This window comes from Buteo buteo, chromosome 5 (assembly GCF_964188355.1).
Source record: "Buteo buteo chromosome 5, bButBut1.hap1.1, whole genome shotgun sequence".
Lineage (NCBI taxonomy): Eukaryota > Metazoa > Chordata > Aves > Accipitriformes > Accipitridae > Buteo > Buteo buteo.
Window position 1 is genome coordinate 5,078,456 of NC_134175.1, and position 14,578 is coordinate 5,093,033.

Consider the following 14,578-nt stretch of genomic DNA (forward strand, 5'->3'; position numbering starts at 1 on the left):
TAGGAACCAACCTGGGCATTTACAGCTCTCAGGATTAAAAAGGCTCTCTAAGAACACAGGGGTGAAGATACTAATTCTAAGCTGAAGTCTTGCTCTGTCACGCAACTGCATCTTACCTCCATGTAGAGGAACACGAGGCCCACGGTGAAGTTGCATAGCCAGTGCACAGACCCACCCACCATGAACGCTGCAGGCCGGGATGACTGCAGGAACATCTCGGTGATCATCACAAAGGGAATTGGACCTGGAAGGTAGTTGCATATTTGGAAATCCCAAAGACAATTCTCCCACTCTGAATTCCTAGATTGCACTGTTCATTTCAGTGGCAGGCAACGGTTTCTAAACTACTAGTGTTTAGAAACACCCAATAAATCAAATAAGGGATTAAATAAAAAAAAAAAAACACCAGGGCAACTAAATGACTTCCTAAACTCACACACAGCAATCAACCTCTTCTCTCCTATGGTTGCACCTTAACCACGAACCCATCTCCAGCACAAATTGTAAAATAAGATTGATAAACACAAACGGTCTCTCCAGAGAGCACTCTATGAGCAGCAACTAAGCAAGTCATTGCTACTTGAAAAAAGAAACAGGCCAACACGTGCAGGTGTTGGAAAAACACCTCGGGGAACGAGCCCTCAGGCCCGTGCCCTGCAGTGCCGCCCCGTGGCAAGGTTAAGCAGAAAAAGACCATGTTCTCATTAACAGGGTCAGGCCACAGGTCCAGCTGGCCTGGTGTTCTCCCTCCGGCAATCTCCCTGCCCCCAGCACTTGAATCTGCCTGATGGCATAAGTGGAAAAGGAAAGGTTGTATGTAATTCCATCTGCCAGCGAAACCTCTACAGGAGTTTCAAAACTGCACTGCTGCATCCAGCAAGCGCCTTCCAAGCTAAACAGACAACTCTACCACGCTGAGAAGCTGAGTCAGGACAAAGCCTTTCCAATATCCACACCTATCTACACATCTCCTTTCTGCAAAGTGATCCGCAGGGCCACGCATATAATTTGAGTCGCTTCTAATTTGATTTGTTGCCTACAGGTGCAAGCATGCAACATCTCTGCCCAGTTGGTAGGGCTCACTATCTCAGCGCAGTTTTGCTCCAGATCTTACTGAGGGAATCTCAAGCGCAAGCACAATTGTGCCTTTGCTTTTCCTGTTGAAAGCCAGATGCTCCCCTGCTTCACCGACGCAGCCAGCCAACGACTGGAACATAAATAAGCCTAGCTGACAATCAACAAGGTGCATGGCCACACAGAGAAGAAATTCAATCTCCTTGGATTAGCTCCACAAAGCTTTTGATATGAAATCGAACAGAACACTTGGCTTTACCCAGCTTGTGGAGGAGACTGGACTAGAGTGTGCATACTTACTGGCTCCAATAGCATGGCCGATGATGTAAACAATGACACACACTATGCTGAGGTAAGACATCCATGAGACAGAGGTCTGCGAAGAATTTAATCACAGGTTAGACGCGGTTCCTATCTGAACATCACCAACATGTTCAAAGCACTATTTGTAGTAAGATTTGAAGGCATTCTAAAGCCTGTGTCACCCTCCATTGCCAGATATGTCCATACTGAGCCACGAAAATCATAGCCTGGGTATGATCCCTCCTTCAACGACCGGATGCAACAGGTATTATGAACGTGACATACTGGAGGGTAGTATTCAGACAAGCAAGTTCATAGCCTTTTCTGGGTTTACTTTAGGTAGATATACAAGTACAGAGACCTTTCATACTGTCCCCTCCCCACCAGCGTGTAGAAGCAACTTCAAAATATACCGGTGGCCTGTTCCCTGGAGGGTCCAGAAATGCATGGGTAGGATCACCTGAGCCATTCAACTACGCACCTGGAGATTGAGGGCCAAAGTTAACACTGCACAGGAGACACAACACAATCCAAAGCCAGCAAGAAGAAGGATTCTCCTCCCCAGGGACTCCACGATGAAAACCTGGAAGAGACAGAAGAGGGTGAGAAACCAGGCACCTGGGGCACAGCACTTTATTCCAGCAAAATTTATTTAGGTAGTCTTTGTCTTACAAGAAATTCAGGGACATTTCCACCATCTACTGATGGATTGTGGGCATGAAGTCACCCAGAAACTGCAAAAAGCTGGATGTGTCAATAACGCTGAGAGAATAGGCAAGCCGTTCTTCAGTACCCGGTCCCAGTGAGAACTGCATGGAAGCCCTGCATGGTAACACTGGACAGCAAAAAAGGGCATATCAGCCTGGAGACCAGAGATTGAAAACTTCTGAGGCATATGAGAAGTCATCATGGTTAATCACTTTGGTTACATAGCTGCCTTCAACCAAAGGACACTGCAGGACACCTATTGTGCAAAGCAGCTCACAGTACGTGTAAATAACAAACTAATCTAAACAGTGATGGACAGGGGAGACTGGACAAGCTAGAACTCGAAGAGCCCTAATAGAAACTTACAGCAATCAAAGTCATGACGACGTTGATGGCCCCTATCGACACAGTGACATACTGAACATTGTTGTTGTCCACACCTGCCGACTGGAAGATTCTGTCTGCATAGTAGAAGACCTGCAGCAAAACCACAGCTGTGTTTATATGTGGCCAAAGGCAGACCACAGGAATCCCATTCTGGCTGCTTTTACACCCTAGAACTGGTGCACAGAAGCCTGGGAACGGAATTCCTTGATTTCTGGAGACATTGGTGTTTGGATCCAGGCACAAGCACATTACTCGAAAAACATCCAAACTATCCTTAACAGGACAGCTTGACTTTCTATTGACTTTCTAGTACATGTGTGTACTGGATTTGGTACTGGGTAGGGTCAACCCACTGTAACATGATGCAGAAGCAATGTCCCTGATGAAGGGGTACTCCTGTGTCCTAGGTTCTAGCTCCTGTGTCAGCACTGGCCCACATCATCCATTCTGAAGTCCCATCCCTTTATTACTCACCCCACTGGCCTTTCCCACGTGCCTTCCCACTCACCGCATTAACCCCAGAGAGCTGCTGGCCCATCATCATGACAACGATAGAGATGAGCTGCCATCGCAAGCCTCTGAAAGTGCACAGGCTGAGTACGGAGAAATGTCCTTCTTCCTTTTCTGACTGGTCTTCTTGGCGCATTTCTTCTATCTCATCATCTACATCATCCCAGCCTCTCAGCTTCCGCAGAGCTAGTTGGGAGAGGAAGGCGAGTTATGAACCCCAGGAAGCAGGTCTACAGTGAGCTCTCCTGCTTCAAATCAAGACAGAACAATATGTAAGACATAGGCAGCAGTGCTTCCGTGGTGGGAATTCAGGGATTCACATATGCAGAGAAAGGAGCAATGTTGCAGGAATTCCATCCACCAGCAACATCAGTGAAGAATTCCACACTTGCTTGCTTCACCGTTGATTGCTGTCAGTCATGTCCCACAGTCAGATCTATCCCATTCCACCTCCCCTTTCATTAAAGGATGATGCTGTACCTTGTCGTGCTTGCTCTTCATTGCCCTTTTGTATCAGCAGGTATCTGGGACTCTCAGGGAAAAAGGGCAATACAAGGAGCTGAATTAGCGATGGGATCCCAGTGAGCCCCAGCAGCACGGGCCAGCCTGCAACAAGTGAGACAAGATGACAACTGTGAGAAATCTTTCCCCGACAGAGCCCACAGAAAAGTCCCGAGACAGGGCTTTACCTTTGGCATTCCCAAGGATGCTGTTGAGACCAAGGATCTGAGCTACAAGGATCCCGAGAGTGATGAAGAGCTGGGGTACTACCCCGATAGCACCTCTCAGATTTTTGGGGGACATTTCTCCAAGGAACATGGGAACCACATTGGAAGCCAGACCTAGTAGTTAGAGAACTATGTTAGACATGCAGCTGCCTGATGTCAGCACACTCACCATCTTCAGCAAGATGCCTTTTCCCCATGTGAGACCAAAGTGATCCCTGCTGGACCACAAGACACATGGAAATCTCACGCCCAAACCCTTCTGCTCCAGTTGAAGATTAAGGTCATCTTCTGGCCAGTGAATAAGCTGTGCATGTTTTCCTCAATCTTCAGTGGAACATGGGACAAAAAAACCACGCGGCATTGGTTCACTCAGTAGGTGGAGAGGTACATCACTGCATCTGGTGTCCTCAGAAAGGCCCAGGAATCTAGCTTTCTCTGGGAGCTGTTAAACGAAGAAGTTTGTCCCACTACCTCTCCGTTCATACGTAACGCTGTCCCTTCGCCAAGGCTGTCGATATTACACTCACATATCTTAAACTTAAGACAGAAGTTGTCTCTGTAGCTAAGCTGCAGAGGCATTCCCATGCTGGAGCTAATTCAAGGAGTCTGGATTGTTTCACCCATCTCAACTAAAAGACAGTCAATTGAAATACAGTAGGGAACCAACCATACGTGCAGGATGGGCAACCTGCCCACCTTCTGGTGCTTTCAGTGTCTAGCTTATTAACTGCTCAGCAGCAAAGCATTTTAGGAGTCCAAGAAGGCTATCAGTAGCCTGTCTTGCCTACAAAGCTGGCAGATTATGTGGGGACTCTCAGTATTCATCCTCCTAAAAGTAGCTTTCTCCCAGCAGGAGCTGCCAAGTACTTCAATATAATACATGCAAAGAAAAATTGTGTGCTACTTCAGGTTTAGAAACAAACTCAAAGTGTAAGGGAGGAATTTCTACTTCTTCTAAAATGAGAAAAGAAATCAGTGTCCAAACAAGCTGATGTGAGGGTGGAGGGATGTGACTTCTTGCTGGCTTTTAAAAATTCACTACTCCTTTAATCGCTCAGTAACATTTTGCAGAGAGCTTTGCTGGTTTGAGATCTCCTACAGGTAGCGTGTTGGAATAGGTATTTCTACTCAACTAGGACACTAAGGACCCAGGTTATTTTGAGGAACATTGCACGGTTACCCACAGGAACCCCAGCGAGCTGCCAGCTCCCATGCTTACGCTGTAAATCTTGGCATGCAAAACCCAAACTCTGGGAGTCAAATGACCACATGAGACTCTTTTCTTACATTTCTAAAGCTCGTAGCCTTCAAGAGCTTGGAGTTACAAAGGTGATCAAACTGTTATCTGAAAGCCAAAAGGCATGGAAACAAGTAGTAAAGCAACTAGAAAAACATTATAAAACTAAACTCATGAGGTGTAGTGTTTTGAATTCACATTCTATCCAGCCCTTTAATTACCCAGATTAAAACATGCTAGCAGTGACTCCTGGACGACTGCATTCAATTAACAGTGTCTTTCTAACTGTTCAGCCCCATGCTGATCCAGCCCTGTCACAGTGGAGCCCTGTATACACCAGAGCTGCCCTTTTGCTGGGCAGAGTGATGCTTGGACCCTACCAGAGCCTGGAGCAGGCTGGCTTGGCTCAGCAGCTTCCCTCCCCAGACACAAAGTCCACGGTTCAAGGGAGATCAAGCCGGGAAGGGCAAGTCAGGACAGCTGGTGCAGATTCTTTTGTAAGTTATAAATAACTGCAAAGAGGTAATCACACTTAACAGGTCCCTTAGTATTTATTCAGAGAACCAATGCTAAGAGCAGCTGCCAGGCTTAGGAGAGTCAAAAGCCAAAATAAAACCATTAGACTAGATAAATTTCCTGCCTTAGCACACCAATTGCAATTGCTGTATGTTACAGATCAAGTTGTTTTCCTATGTCAGTTTCTTGTTTTCTCATTTTGTCTTCACAGGATATCCCAACTCACTACTAAACCATGGAGCATGTCGCTCTCGCTAGCCCAAAGCCAATTAATTGAGCCTAAATGCTGTTAGGACCCTTATCAGCCTGGCTCTGCACACACTCAGTACAGTACTGCATGAGGTATCCAGCCCTTCTAGGTTTCTGTTTGTTCCACGTTACTGTAGCTCTAATGGAACCACTTACACCAGCAACTCATATACACCATTCTCCTTGGCTTTCCACTATCTTTGCAGTAAATCCAGTGGCTCTGAACTATTTGCTGTCTGTTTTAACATTTCTTTTCTCCTGCAGGAATAACAGTCAGTTCCAGGACTGGATTATTAGATCTGGCATTGTCTCCAACGACTTTGACTTAGAAGGATTATTCTGTTTCTGATTATGTTAAAACAAAACAAAACAAAAAACAAAAAAAAGTGCCAGGCTATCTGCTTTAAGATATCTGGGAAAACAGATTATCATCAGCAGGTTTCCTGGCTGTTGGAGCTCCAGTGCCTAGCAGATGCTTATTGCAGAGGATAGCTGCATCTACAGACACACAACTCCTCTACACATCTTAAATTCCAGTCTCACTGCCATTGTTTACTAGAGACCTTTAGTATTTCTGCAACATGCAAATGACAACTGTTATTCAAGCAAGTACAGCATTGTTATGTAGATGTGTGGCTAAAATATGCTACCTGTGAAACCATCTGTTGTGAGAACAAACAACCTTTACATAGCCAAGAACATATTTATTGCTTTCCCTTTACCATCCAACCTCTCACTTACCTGCATATATTCCTATGATAACACGTGAAAGGATGATTACTTCAAATGTTTTTGCTAGCTCTGAGGTTCCCATAAGGATGGCAGCAGCAACGGAGAAGAGGTTATTTATCAGCAAAGTGCCCTTTCTGCAAAGTAATAGGAAAGAAAACAGATTCAGGTGTTTTTCTTTTTAAGGCCCCAATAACAGACAGATCCCCTCTGTGTTATGCTGTCCAAAACTCAAATGAATCACCATCTCAAAGACTAATAAAAGGGAAAATGGTGATTGTCCCATTCTCTCCTGCAGGGAATGAAGGCTTCAAGGAAGAAGTGCAGTTTCTCAGGAAACCTGAGCAGCAGAAGCTGGGTCTGATCTCACATCCCGGCCCAGGACTTTCATCATTGCTCTCTGCCTGGCTCAGTGCCCAGCGTACAGCCTGGCCTTGACCACGTTGAAACCATATAAATTCTTCTGCGCGTGGGAGACAACACATATTGCTGAGTCCAGCAACTAATCACCGGCCCATCTGCCTCGCAATCAAGGTGTGTATGACACCGTCATGCTCCTGATGGGCTTGGCAAGCCGGAGTGACCGGTGAGGCGAGTCTTATCTGAACCTAGCAAACTGTTGGTGAAGGATGTTAAGCACCACTGTCACGTACCGGCCACAATTGTTGACCAGAGGCCACACCATGAGGGACCCAAACAAGCCACCCAGAGGGTACATGGAGACAGTAAGAGACCAGAGCAGCGTCTGGAAGCCACTGTCCATAGGCACTCCATTCCTGTCGAAGTAGGTTCGGTTGTAAAAGTCTTGCATGTACTGAAATACAGAGCATGTTTAGCACAGTAAGTAAAATTTTCACGCAGTAAAAGCTAGTTAACAACAAATACCGTAAAGCTTTAAACAAATGCCTTGATAAAAAAACTAGAATGGCTGAGTTGGAAAATGAATGCAAGAGAGGGATGGAAAAGCCTGGGCTAGATAACTGTTACTACAAGTTATCCTGCCTTATCGGATTTGCCTGCTTTCCAGAAGGAAAGACATTCGTCGTGCCCCGTCTCTGCTGGGCAAAGTCTGAACGGTAGTGCTATAGGTCTCAACATCCCCTTTTCTTCCCTGGGGAACCACTTCTCGCTGGGTGCCTGGTGACCCGAAGCACGGAGAAGTACAAGCATCTGCCCACAAACACCCATAATCTAACTGTTAGGCTCCTGCCTTGTTTTGTTTGTAAACCTACTCCTAGGTCATGGTCCGCTCCAGGGCCCAACCTACCGGGGCTGGAGAATTGATCACAGACACGTTGTAGCCATACTGGAAAGAAGATCCAAATGCAGATAGCAGTGCTACCAGCGCAAGTGAAAGTGTCATTTTCTGCAAAGAGGAAAGAAAACACTCAAACACCACCTTAGAAGCAGGTTTGGCTTTTAGGCGTAAATGGCATTCAGTAAAAATAAAGAAATACCCTAAGACTTGCCTTCTGTGTTCTTCACTTCATGTTACTGTATAAAGAAAGCCCAATGGGTTGTTTTCATTATAACTCATTTTGTTCTGCTTGATTTGCACATAGTCATTACAGTAATTCATTCTACTCTTTTCTGGTATTGATGGATCATTTGGGTGATGAATAATCTTTAAGTTACCATGCTTAAAATACCACCCCGCAGGGAAAAAAAATTGTATGCAATTATTCTTTTTCCAACATGCAAATTACTTAGTAAAATAACACAGGATATTGGCACAAGAAAGCTTTAAAAAGAAAAGATTTTGCATGAAGTGGCAAAATCCCTTTCCTGTTCATTTGTTCTGCTTTCACATGCTGGCTTGTTCTGCCTCCCACATTGCAGGATCAAGCTGTTTATGGATCTAATCCGATTGCCACTGAAGCCAATTAGAATTTATCCAAGTAGCTCAGCGAGGGCTTGGTTGTGGGGTGTAAAAGCAGCACTGTGTGGTTAAAAAGAAGGGTGAAATTGCCATCCTGAGTAGGATCAAACACCAACCATGTTTGTGGGTACACAGTCCTCAGGGTTACAAGCAACTTGCTTTTTGCAACAATTTAGTTGCTATTCAGTCTGCAGGCTGGCCCTGCTGTGTTGACTGAGCTGTTTTGTTTTGGGGTTGGTTTTGTTGGTTTGGTTTGTTTGGGTTTTTTTTTTTTTATAGTTCACTAATATATCTCATTGCTGCTACATCAATAAAGTAATTTTTCATTCAGACACATATAATTTTCTGTCACCATCATTAGCCTTAACATCTGCAAGGTTTTACGTCCCACACGAAGGACCTGTCATTTCCCTAACTGAACATTTGTCCAAATAGCTGCTGGTACTCCTTATATTCCTCAGAAGCTCCAGCAGCTCACCTCCAGAGGTCTGCAGAGTTTAAGGCACTGCAGGAGATCAAAATTCAAGTTGATCTCAGACTAAGGATCAGGAGGAAACCAAGGCTTCCAGCTACATTTTCTAGGGGGAGACTGTTGACATTCTCGCATTGGTGATGAAAAGCAGGCTGCCTTGCTCACACTAAACAAATCCCAGGATCTCAGAAGAGGCACTGGTGTTGTTTCATTCAGCACTTTTAGGAAAACCTCTGGCGTACACAAGCATTGCACTGTGCAAGATTCCGCACAAATGCTGCTGTGAAAGGTAGCCCCCATCCAGAAGCATCTACAGCCTAAAACTGATTAGAAAGTAGGAAAGAAAACTCACACACGGAAGGGGAAAGTCACACAGAAGTTAGGTGGTACGTCAGCTGCAGACAGAGAGAAAATCATGAGACTCAGTGCAACACTACACTGCAGACAAACATAAACTGGGTTTAAGAACATAGGCATCTCTGCTCTCCATGTGAGAGCAGTTGTGGATATGGTAGCCCAAAAGATCTTGGTCTTCTCTTTCCTCTACAAGTACCTGCAGATCTCACATAGCTTGCTCTGCACCTCCGGAGGAGGCTGAAGTTGGAAGTACAGAGCCCGGCACACTTACCCCCTTTGAACCTTCATTGTAGTCGGAGCTCTCCTCCTCCTTTCCTTTCAACTTCATTTCGGTGTTTGAATCACAGATGCTGAGTACAGGCTTTTATAGCCAAAACAGACAACGCAGGGGATGGAAACGCCCTACGCAGAAAATCCCGCTCTGTGACTTTTCAGAAAACATCCAATCAACCACAAGCTCTATCAGCCAAGTTGTCGTTGTCTGATCGTTCCCGTACTCTGCGTGACTCCCTCGTGTCTTCTCTTTCTTTTCCTTGTTCAAGTCTGTCGCTGCTAGGTCAGATGTTCTTTTGTCAGATCCTGACTCCAGACAGAGGTGCTGCCTGGCTACAGGGGAAACAGGCTCATCTGTCCAACTAGAAGGGGCAGACTTATCGCAAAAGCTGCAAAATAAGCTGTTTTCCCCCCAGCTATATGTACATCGACAAGATGAGTCTACAGCAACAGAGCTGCTGCTCCTTCACGCTGCAGGTCATGGGCTGCTGGGGACCCGCAGCTGGAGAGGCTGCTGCATTCCAGGGAAAATGGAGCATTCCATGGGAGCCGCCTTGGCAACAGAGAGGGTGTTTGCCACGGGCCACAGCGATAAAACTGAACCGTATTAACTCTCCTGCAGCCACAAATTGCGTATCTGCCCTTGGGCTGAAATATTGCTCGTTGTCCTACCTTGCATTGACCAACTTGCTCAGGGCACTTTTCCAGTTTGCAGAGAACAGGTTCATCCTCTCAGATTTGTGTTTTTGACAGTTCTTTGACAGAAGACGGTTTTTCCACCAAAGCACGTTAGCTCCTTTCCCTCTACATACAAGGTATACCACGTGTTGCTGGCTTAGTATTAACCTCCTACCCTATGAGACTACTTTGAACAGTACAGGACTTGGTTAATAGTCCACTACAATTTCTAAAGTTTATCAGAGAAATGCAAAGTTCACAGATACCTCCAGAAGCCAGAGAAATTGGAACCAAACCTTGTCTGTGTTTAACAGCCAGCTTGCCAGCTTAAAAAAAAAAAATGCATCCTCTTTAGCAACAGGAATTGTTCATGTGTCCTGCATGCATTCTTTGACTGGTTGCAGCCTCCCCTCCTCCAAGTGAAAGCATTCTGCTCTAAAAATAAGAAGGGAACAGAGCCCTGTCGCTTTCAGGATAGTGGAACTTAGTCCCTAGACTTCTTGTCATTTGTGTTTTTATTGCATTTGTCATAAGCTAACATCCTCATGCTGTTTGCTAGGATATCCTGACAGTGGAGCACACCTCAAGAACTGCTTCAGTCCCCCCTATCACATGGTGTCTTAACTGAAGAGAGATGCAAACCAGAATATTCATTTCACCCATAACTCATCTTTCTCTACCTTCCTCTGCATTCCCATTGAGAGAATGTAGCTAGCTGGCACTAACCAAGACACTCTGAGCTAACTCAGCTTTTCCCATGCTGCCTTCAAACATTGCTCAAAGCACCCCAAAATAAACGGGACAGGCCATAGCTCACTCAGCAACTAGTTTAGTTCTCATTTTCACAGATCTTTGGCCAGAAGAGGGAAAATGGAAAGCGAGCCATTCTGCCCCAGGGGTGGGGAATTTGCAATGAGGACAAACTTCTTCCATGAAATTCCTGTTCTTTGAAGACAGCATCGTTCTTCTGGGAGCTCTTGGCAGAATGACAGCCACCCCGATACTCAGTTGTTAAAGAAAGGAGAATTCTCTATCATGGTCTTTAAACTCCTTCCCTGAACTTGAAGAAATCATCTTGACACATACAGAACTCAAACAGGACATGTATGTTTGTCATCAGAAATCCTTCATCAAAGTACGTGTCTGCTTATGGCAGCAGAACACTTTGAATATTTTCCAATCACAGCAAGATTCTGGTAACAACATCCGTAAGGTAGTAATTGGCACTGGGATGATCTTGGAAGAGATTGATGAAGGGAGACAGGATGGTGAATGAACTTCTTGGACTTTCAAAGCAACTGCATGGATATAACTTCTTCAACAGCTGAGATCCTACTGGACTTGGGCAAAGAACAGAGCCAGTAACAAGTAGAGAGTCAATTTTATAGGCGTTTTACAAGCACATTTTCAATTTCAGCTACAGTACATATTAAGTTTCTTACATCTGCTCTTCATCCCAGAGTGCATTTGCCTGAACACATTAACTCAGCTCTGTATCTTCTCTGCACTTGTCCACCACATGGTAAGAGTTCCCATGCACGTGTGCAGGGAACTATTTACACTCAGCCCAATTGTCTGTGCTCAAAACCAGATCCTATGAAATCCTGATATCTTTGGCAAAAATTAAGAGGGGAGGCTTAGTTTCCAGAAGAAATCCGCTGGAGAACATTAGCAGTGAGCTATACAAAAGTGATGGTTAGATCAGGAGCTGGCAGTCAGCCACGCTGCAGTATACTGATTGCAATGCTTGCAGTAAAGAGGCTTAGGAGACATCCCACAGTGTATGTCCAGAAGAGTGACATTATCAGCCTTTTCACCTGCATTTTGGGAAGGAATTGCATGTTCAGTCAGGGCTAATTCAAAATCATATGCAGTCCTGAGCTACAACTGGGGCCTCAAGGTGAAACAATAATTTAAGTAACAAATGACTTGCCTGCAAATAAGTCATATAGAGATACTGCTTTATCAGCTGCATAAATGGCTTCCAGCCAATTAAGCAAGAGGTAGATATGGCAGTCTGATCCCCTCGCAATAGGAAAGGGGGTTGCTGGATAAATAAGCACGCTCTGCAGGTAAACAGTAGCAGACATGAGGGTCTGGAACTAAAAGGTAAACGAGACCCTATTGTCACTGCACAAAGGCAATGCTAGGCAGCATCCTGCCAACCTTCTTCCTTTTCCATTGCTGCCCTCAAAGACCATCTCAGAAGAGCCTCGGCCACACAGACACGTCCCCAAAATAAAAACCAAAGGAGCAGACAGATCTGTAAACTTACCATATCACAAGCTGGTAAGTTGGTCTGAGAACTGTGCGGTCCTTTCTCTGTTGGCGGTGCTGTGTGACCCAGAAGATGTTTCAGAAAGCGTTGGAATGCTTGGATATTAAATCCCCATCTGCACTTTGTTCAGCGGAAGCATCTGATTGTCCAAATACCCACGCTGCACTCTCGGACCTTAGTGGGTTCATTTTTCAATCCAGGACAGAAATACTGATTGTGCCAGCCAAGACCTGCCTTTTGCCAGCTCATGCCACTCTGCACTGATTTCTGCAGTTCCCTATAGGGTTGCAGGGACTGCAAGATACATGGATTTCAGTGCAGCACAACAGATATTCACACTGCTTCTCAGCAGCAGGAACGACTTGTATTATGCAACTATAAGTTTTACAAACATTAGGTTTGGCAGCATTAGAGTACTCCGGTGTCGTCTCCGTAACTGTTCTTCATGACAGGAAGAGAAGATAGTAGTGGCACAACCAGAAATTACTTTTCTAAGACATTCCTCTGCTTTAGCAACAAGAAGATTTATCCTTTTCTTGCAAACAGACGGTTCGTTGAACACACACCTTCTAAGTTTTAAAGTAAAACAGACATTGCCTAAATCCTCCTGTACTACAGAACTATGGTTCACTCCTAGAGCCAGGGATCATCTTGCCCAATTAGACTCAAGTCTTGGGAAGACAACAAAAAGGGGAAGAAAGGAGAAATGGATTTTGCAATGATCAAATCAGTATCAACAGTACCAGTAAGTAGTATAACAGTACTGAGAGTATGTACAGGTGAGGGGTGAACCCACCAAGTTCTAACCAACTCCTGCTTGGGGAAAGAGCGTGAGCAAGCACCCTCCAGCCATCACAGCCCTTTGCTCTTTATTCCCCTCAGTCCAGAGCTGCATCCCACTCCTGCCTCCTTCACACAGCCCACTCTCCTCCACTCAACATTTTCATTTCATCCAGTCAGTCTTAAAACTTCCAACTCCACTTCCAACCACCACAAGTCCTTCTCATCTTTCCAGTCGTGGTTTCCTTCCAGCTCTTGTTATTTAACAAGCTCTGTTCTTCGCAGACCTAGCTTTTCTTACTTCCCCTCCCCAGGCTCCACTCCCATAGTCCATAATAGGCAGCCAGCACCCTCCCCACACATACAGCTCTTCCTGTCTTTATATACTTAAAACCTCTCCATGAACTTCAAAAGCCTCCCAAGAGTTACTGGAAACGAGGACACGGCTCGGCTCCCTCCACTTTGTTCTGATATCAACCCTAGTCCATGTGTTGGAGCACACTGAGCATAGGAGCTCCAAGCAGCAAAGACATGCCCAAGGATGGCAATATTTAGGATAAACTGAAAGACAACCCTTGATGTGCAAATTAACATTTTTCTCAAATGCTTGTCGTGCAGAAGGCAGAGTGTTGACACAAAGCACACATTGCAAGTACCCCTGACAGAGCAGCCAAAATACTGCAAGGAGCCTTCAATCACTTCTAACACCGCAGAACAAAAAAGTTTCCCTCTACTTGCTGTCTACAGCATCTGGACTCCTTTCCTCGCCTGCCCGGATCAACTGGTTAAATTTGAGGCAGAGTTATAAACCACAGAAAAGCAGATATCCCAGATGGGAAGCATTGTGCAACCCTAGTAAAAAATACTGTCCCTCAATGAGTTGTGCATATAGCCATGGTCCAGCGCCACTTATTATACCGGGGTCTTGGCTGCTTCCAGGCTTGTGAGGTGGCCAAGGAAATTTGAATCTATTCTGAGAAAAGCTCATTCACAGGTTGGAATCACATGGCACCTTACAAAGCCACACTCAACTGTCAGCCTGCCCACGCCTCAGGTTTCTTCCCCTTAATGACTTGAATTTTCTCTATTCGGGCAAGTCCTGGGATGGCACCAGCTCTCCCCAACATTAGTCCCACCTACCTTATAGCCTGGCCTCATCTGGAGAAAGCACCATTTGTAATCTCATGATTACGTATCATTTGTAATCTCACATAGCTGAAAGCCACAGTCCATAAGGTCAGCTGAGCCAAAGAGAAACAAGACCCACACACTCACGAATAGGTAGAAAAGATTTGTCTTCCTGTACATGCCTTGGTCTTTAAGGTAGACACAAAAGAAACCTGAAGGAAGATCTTGCAACAGTTTCTCATCCAAATTCTCCGAGGTGCCGAGACCTATCACAACATGCTTGAACAACATC

At 45.3% G+C, this 14,578-nt stretch overlaps 1 protein-coding gene across 2 annotated transcripts in view; it reads right to left on the minus strand.

Annotated features, from left to right (window-relative positions):
- LOC142030872 (solute carrier family 2, facilitated glucose transporter member 5-like) overlaps nucleotides 1–12,151 on the minus strand; it is an 18,587-nt gene extending 6,436 nt beyond the window's left edge. The window contains exons 1-11 of one of the 2 annotated variants that reach the window (XM_075027312.1): nucleotides 9,421–12,151; nucleotides 7,709–7,807; nucleotides 7,095–7,255; nucleotides 6,454–6,578; nucleotides 3,672–3,824; nucleotides 3,463–3,588; nucleotides 2,981–3,168; nucleotides 2,452–2,562; nucleotides 1,859–1,960; nucleotides 1,375–1,450; nucleotides 117–244 (exon numbers count right to left, since the gene is read on the minus strand). In XM_075027312.1, coding sequence (XP_074883413.1) covers nucleotides 117–244; nucleotides 1,375–1,450; nucleotides 1,859–1,960; nucleotides 2,452–2,562; nucleotides 2,981–3,168; nucleotides 3,463–3,588; nucleotides 3,672–3,824; nucleotides 6,454–6,578; nucleotides 7,095–7,255; nucleotides 7,709–7,807; nucleotides 9,421–9,477 — 1,326 coding nt within the window. In that variant the 5' untranslated portion in view covers nucleotides 9,478–12,151. The remainder of the gene's footprint in view (nucleotides 1–116; nucleotides 245–1,374; nucleotides 1,451–1,858; nucleotides 1,961–2,451; nucleotides 2,563–2,980; nucleotides 3,169–3,462; nucleotides 3,589–3,671; nucleotides 3,825–6,453; nucleotides 6,579–7,094; nucleotides 7,256–7,708; nucleotides 7,808–9,420) is intronic. The other variant, XM_075027311.1, reaches the window with a different exon arrangement.
- Nucleotides 12,152–14,578: the final 2,427 nt, after the last annotated feature.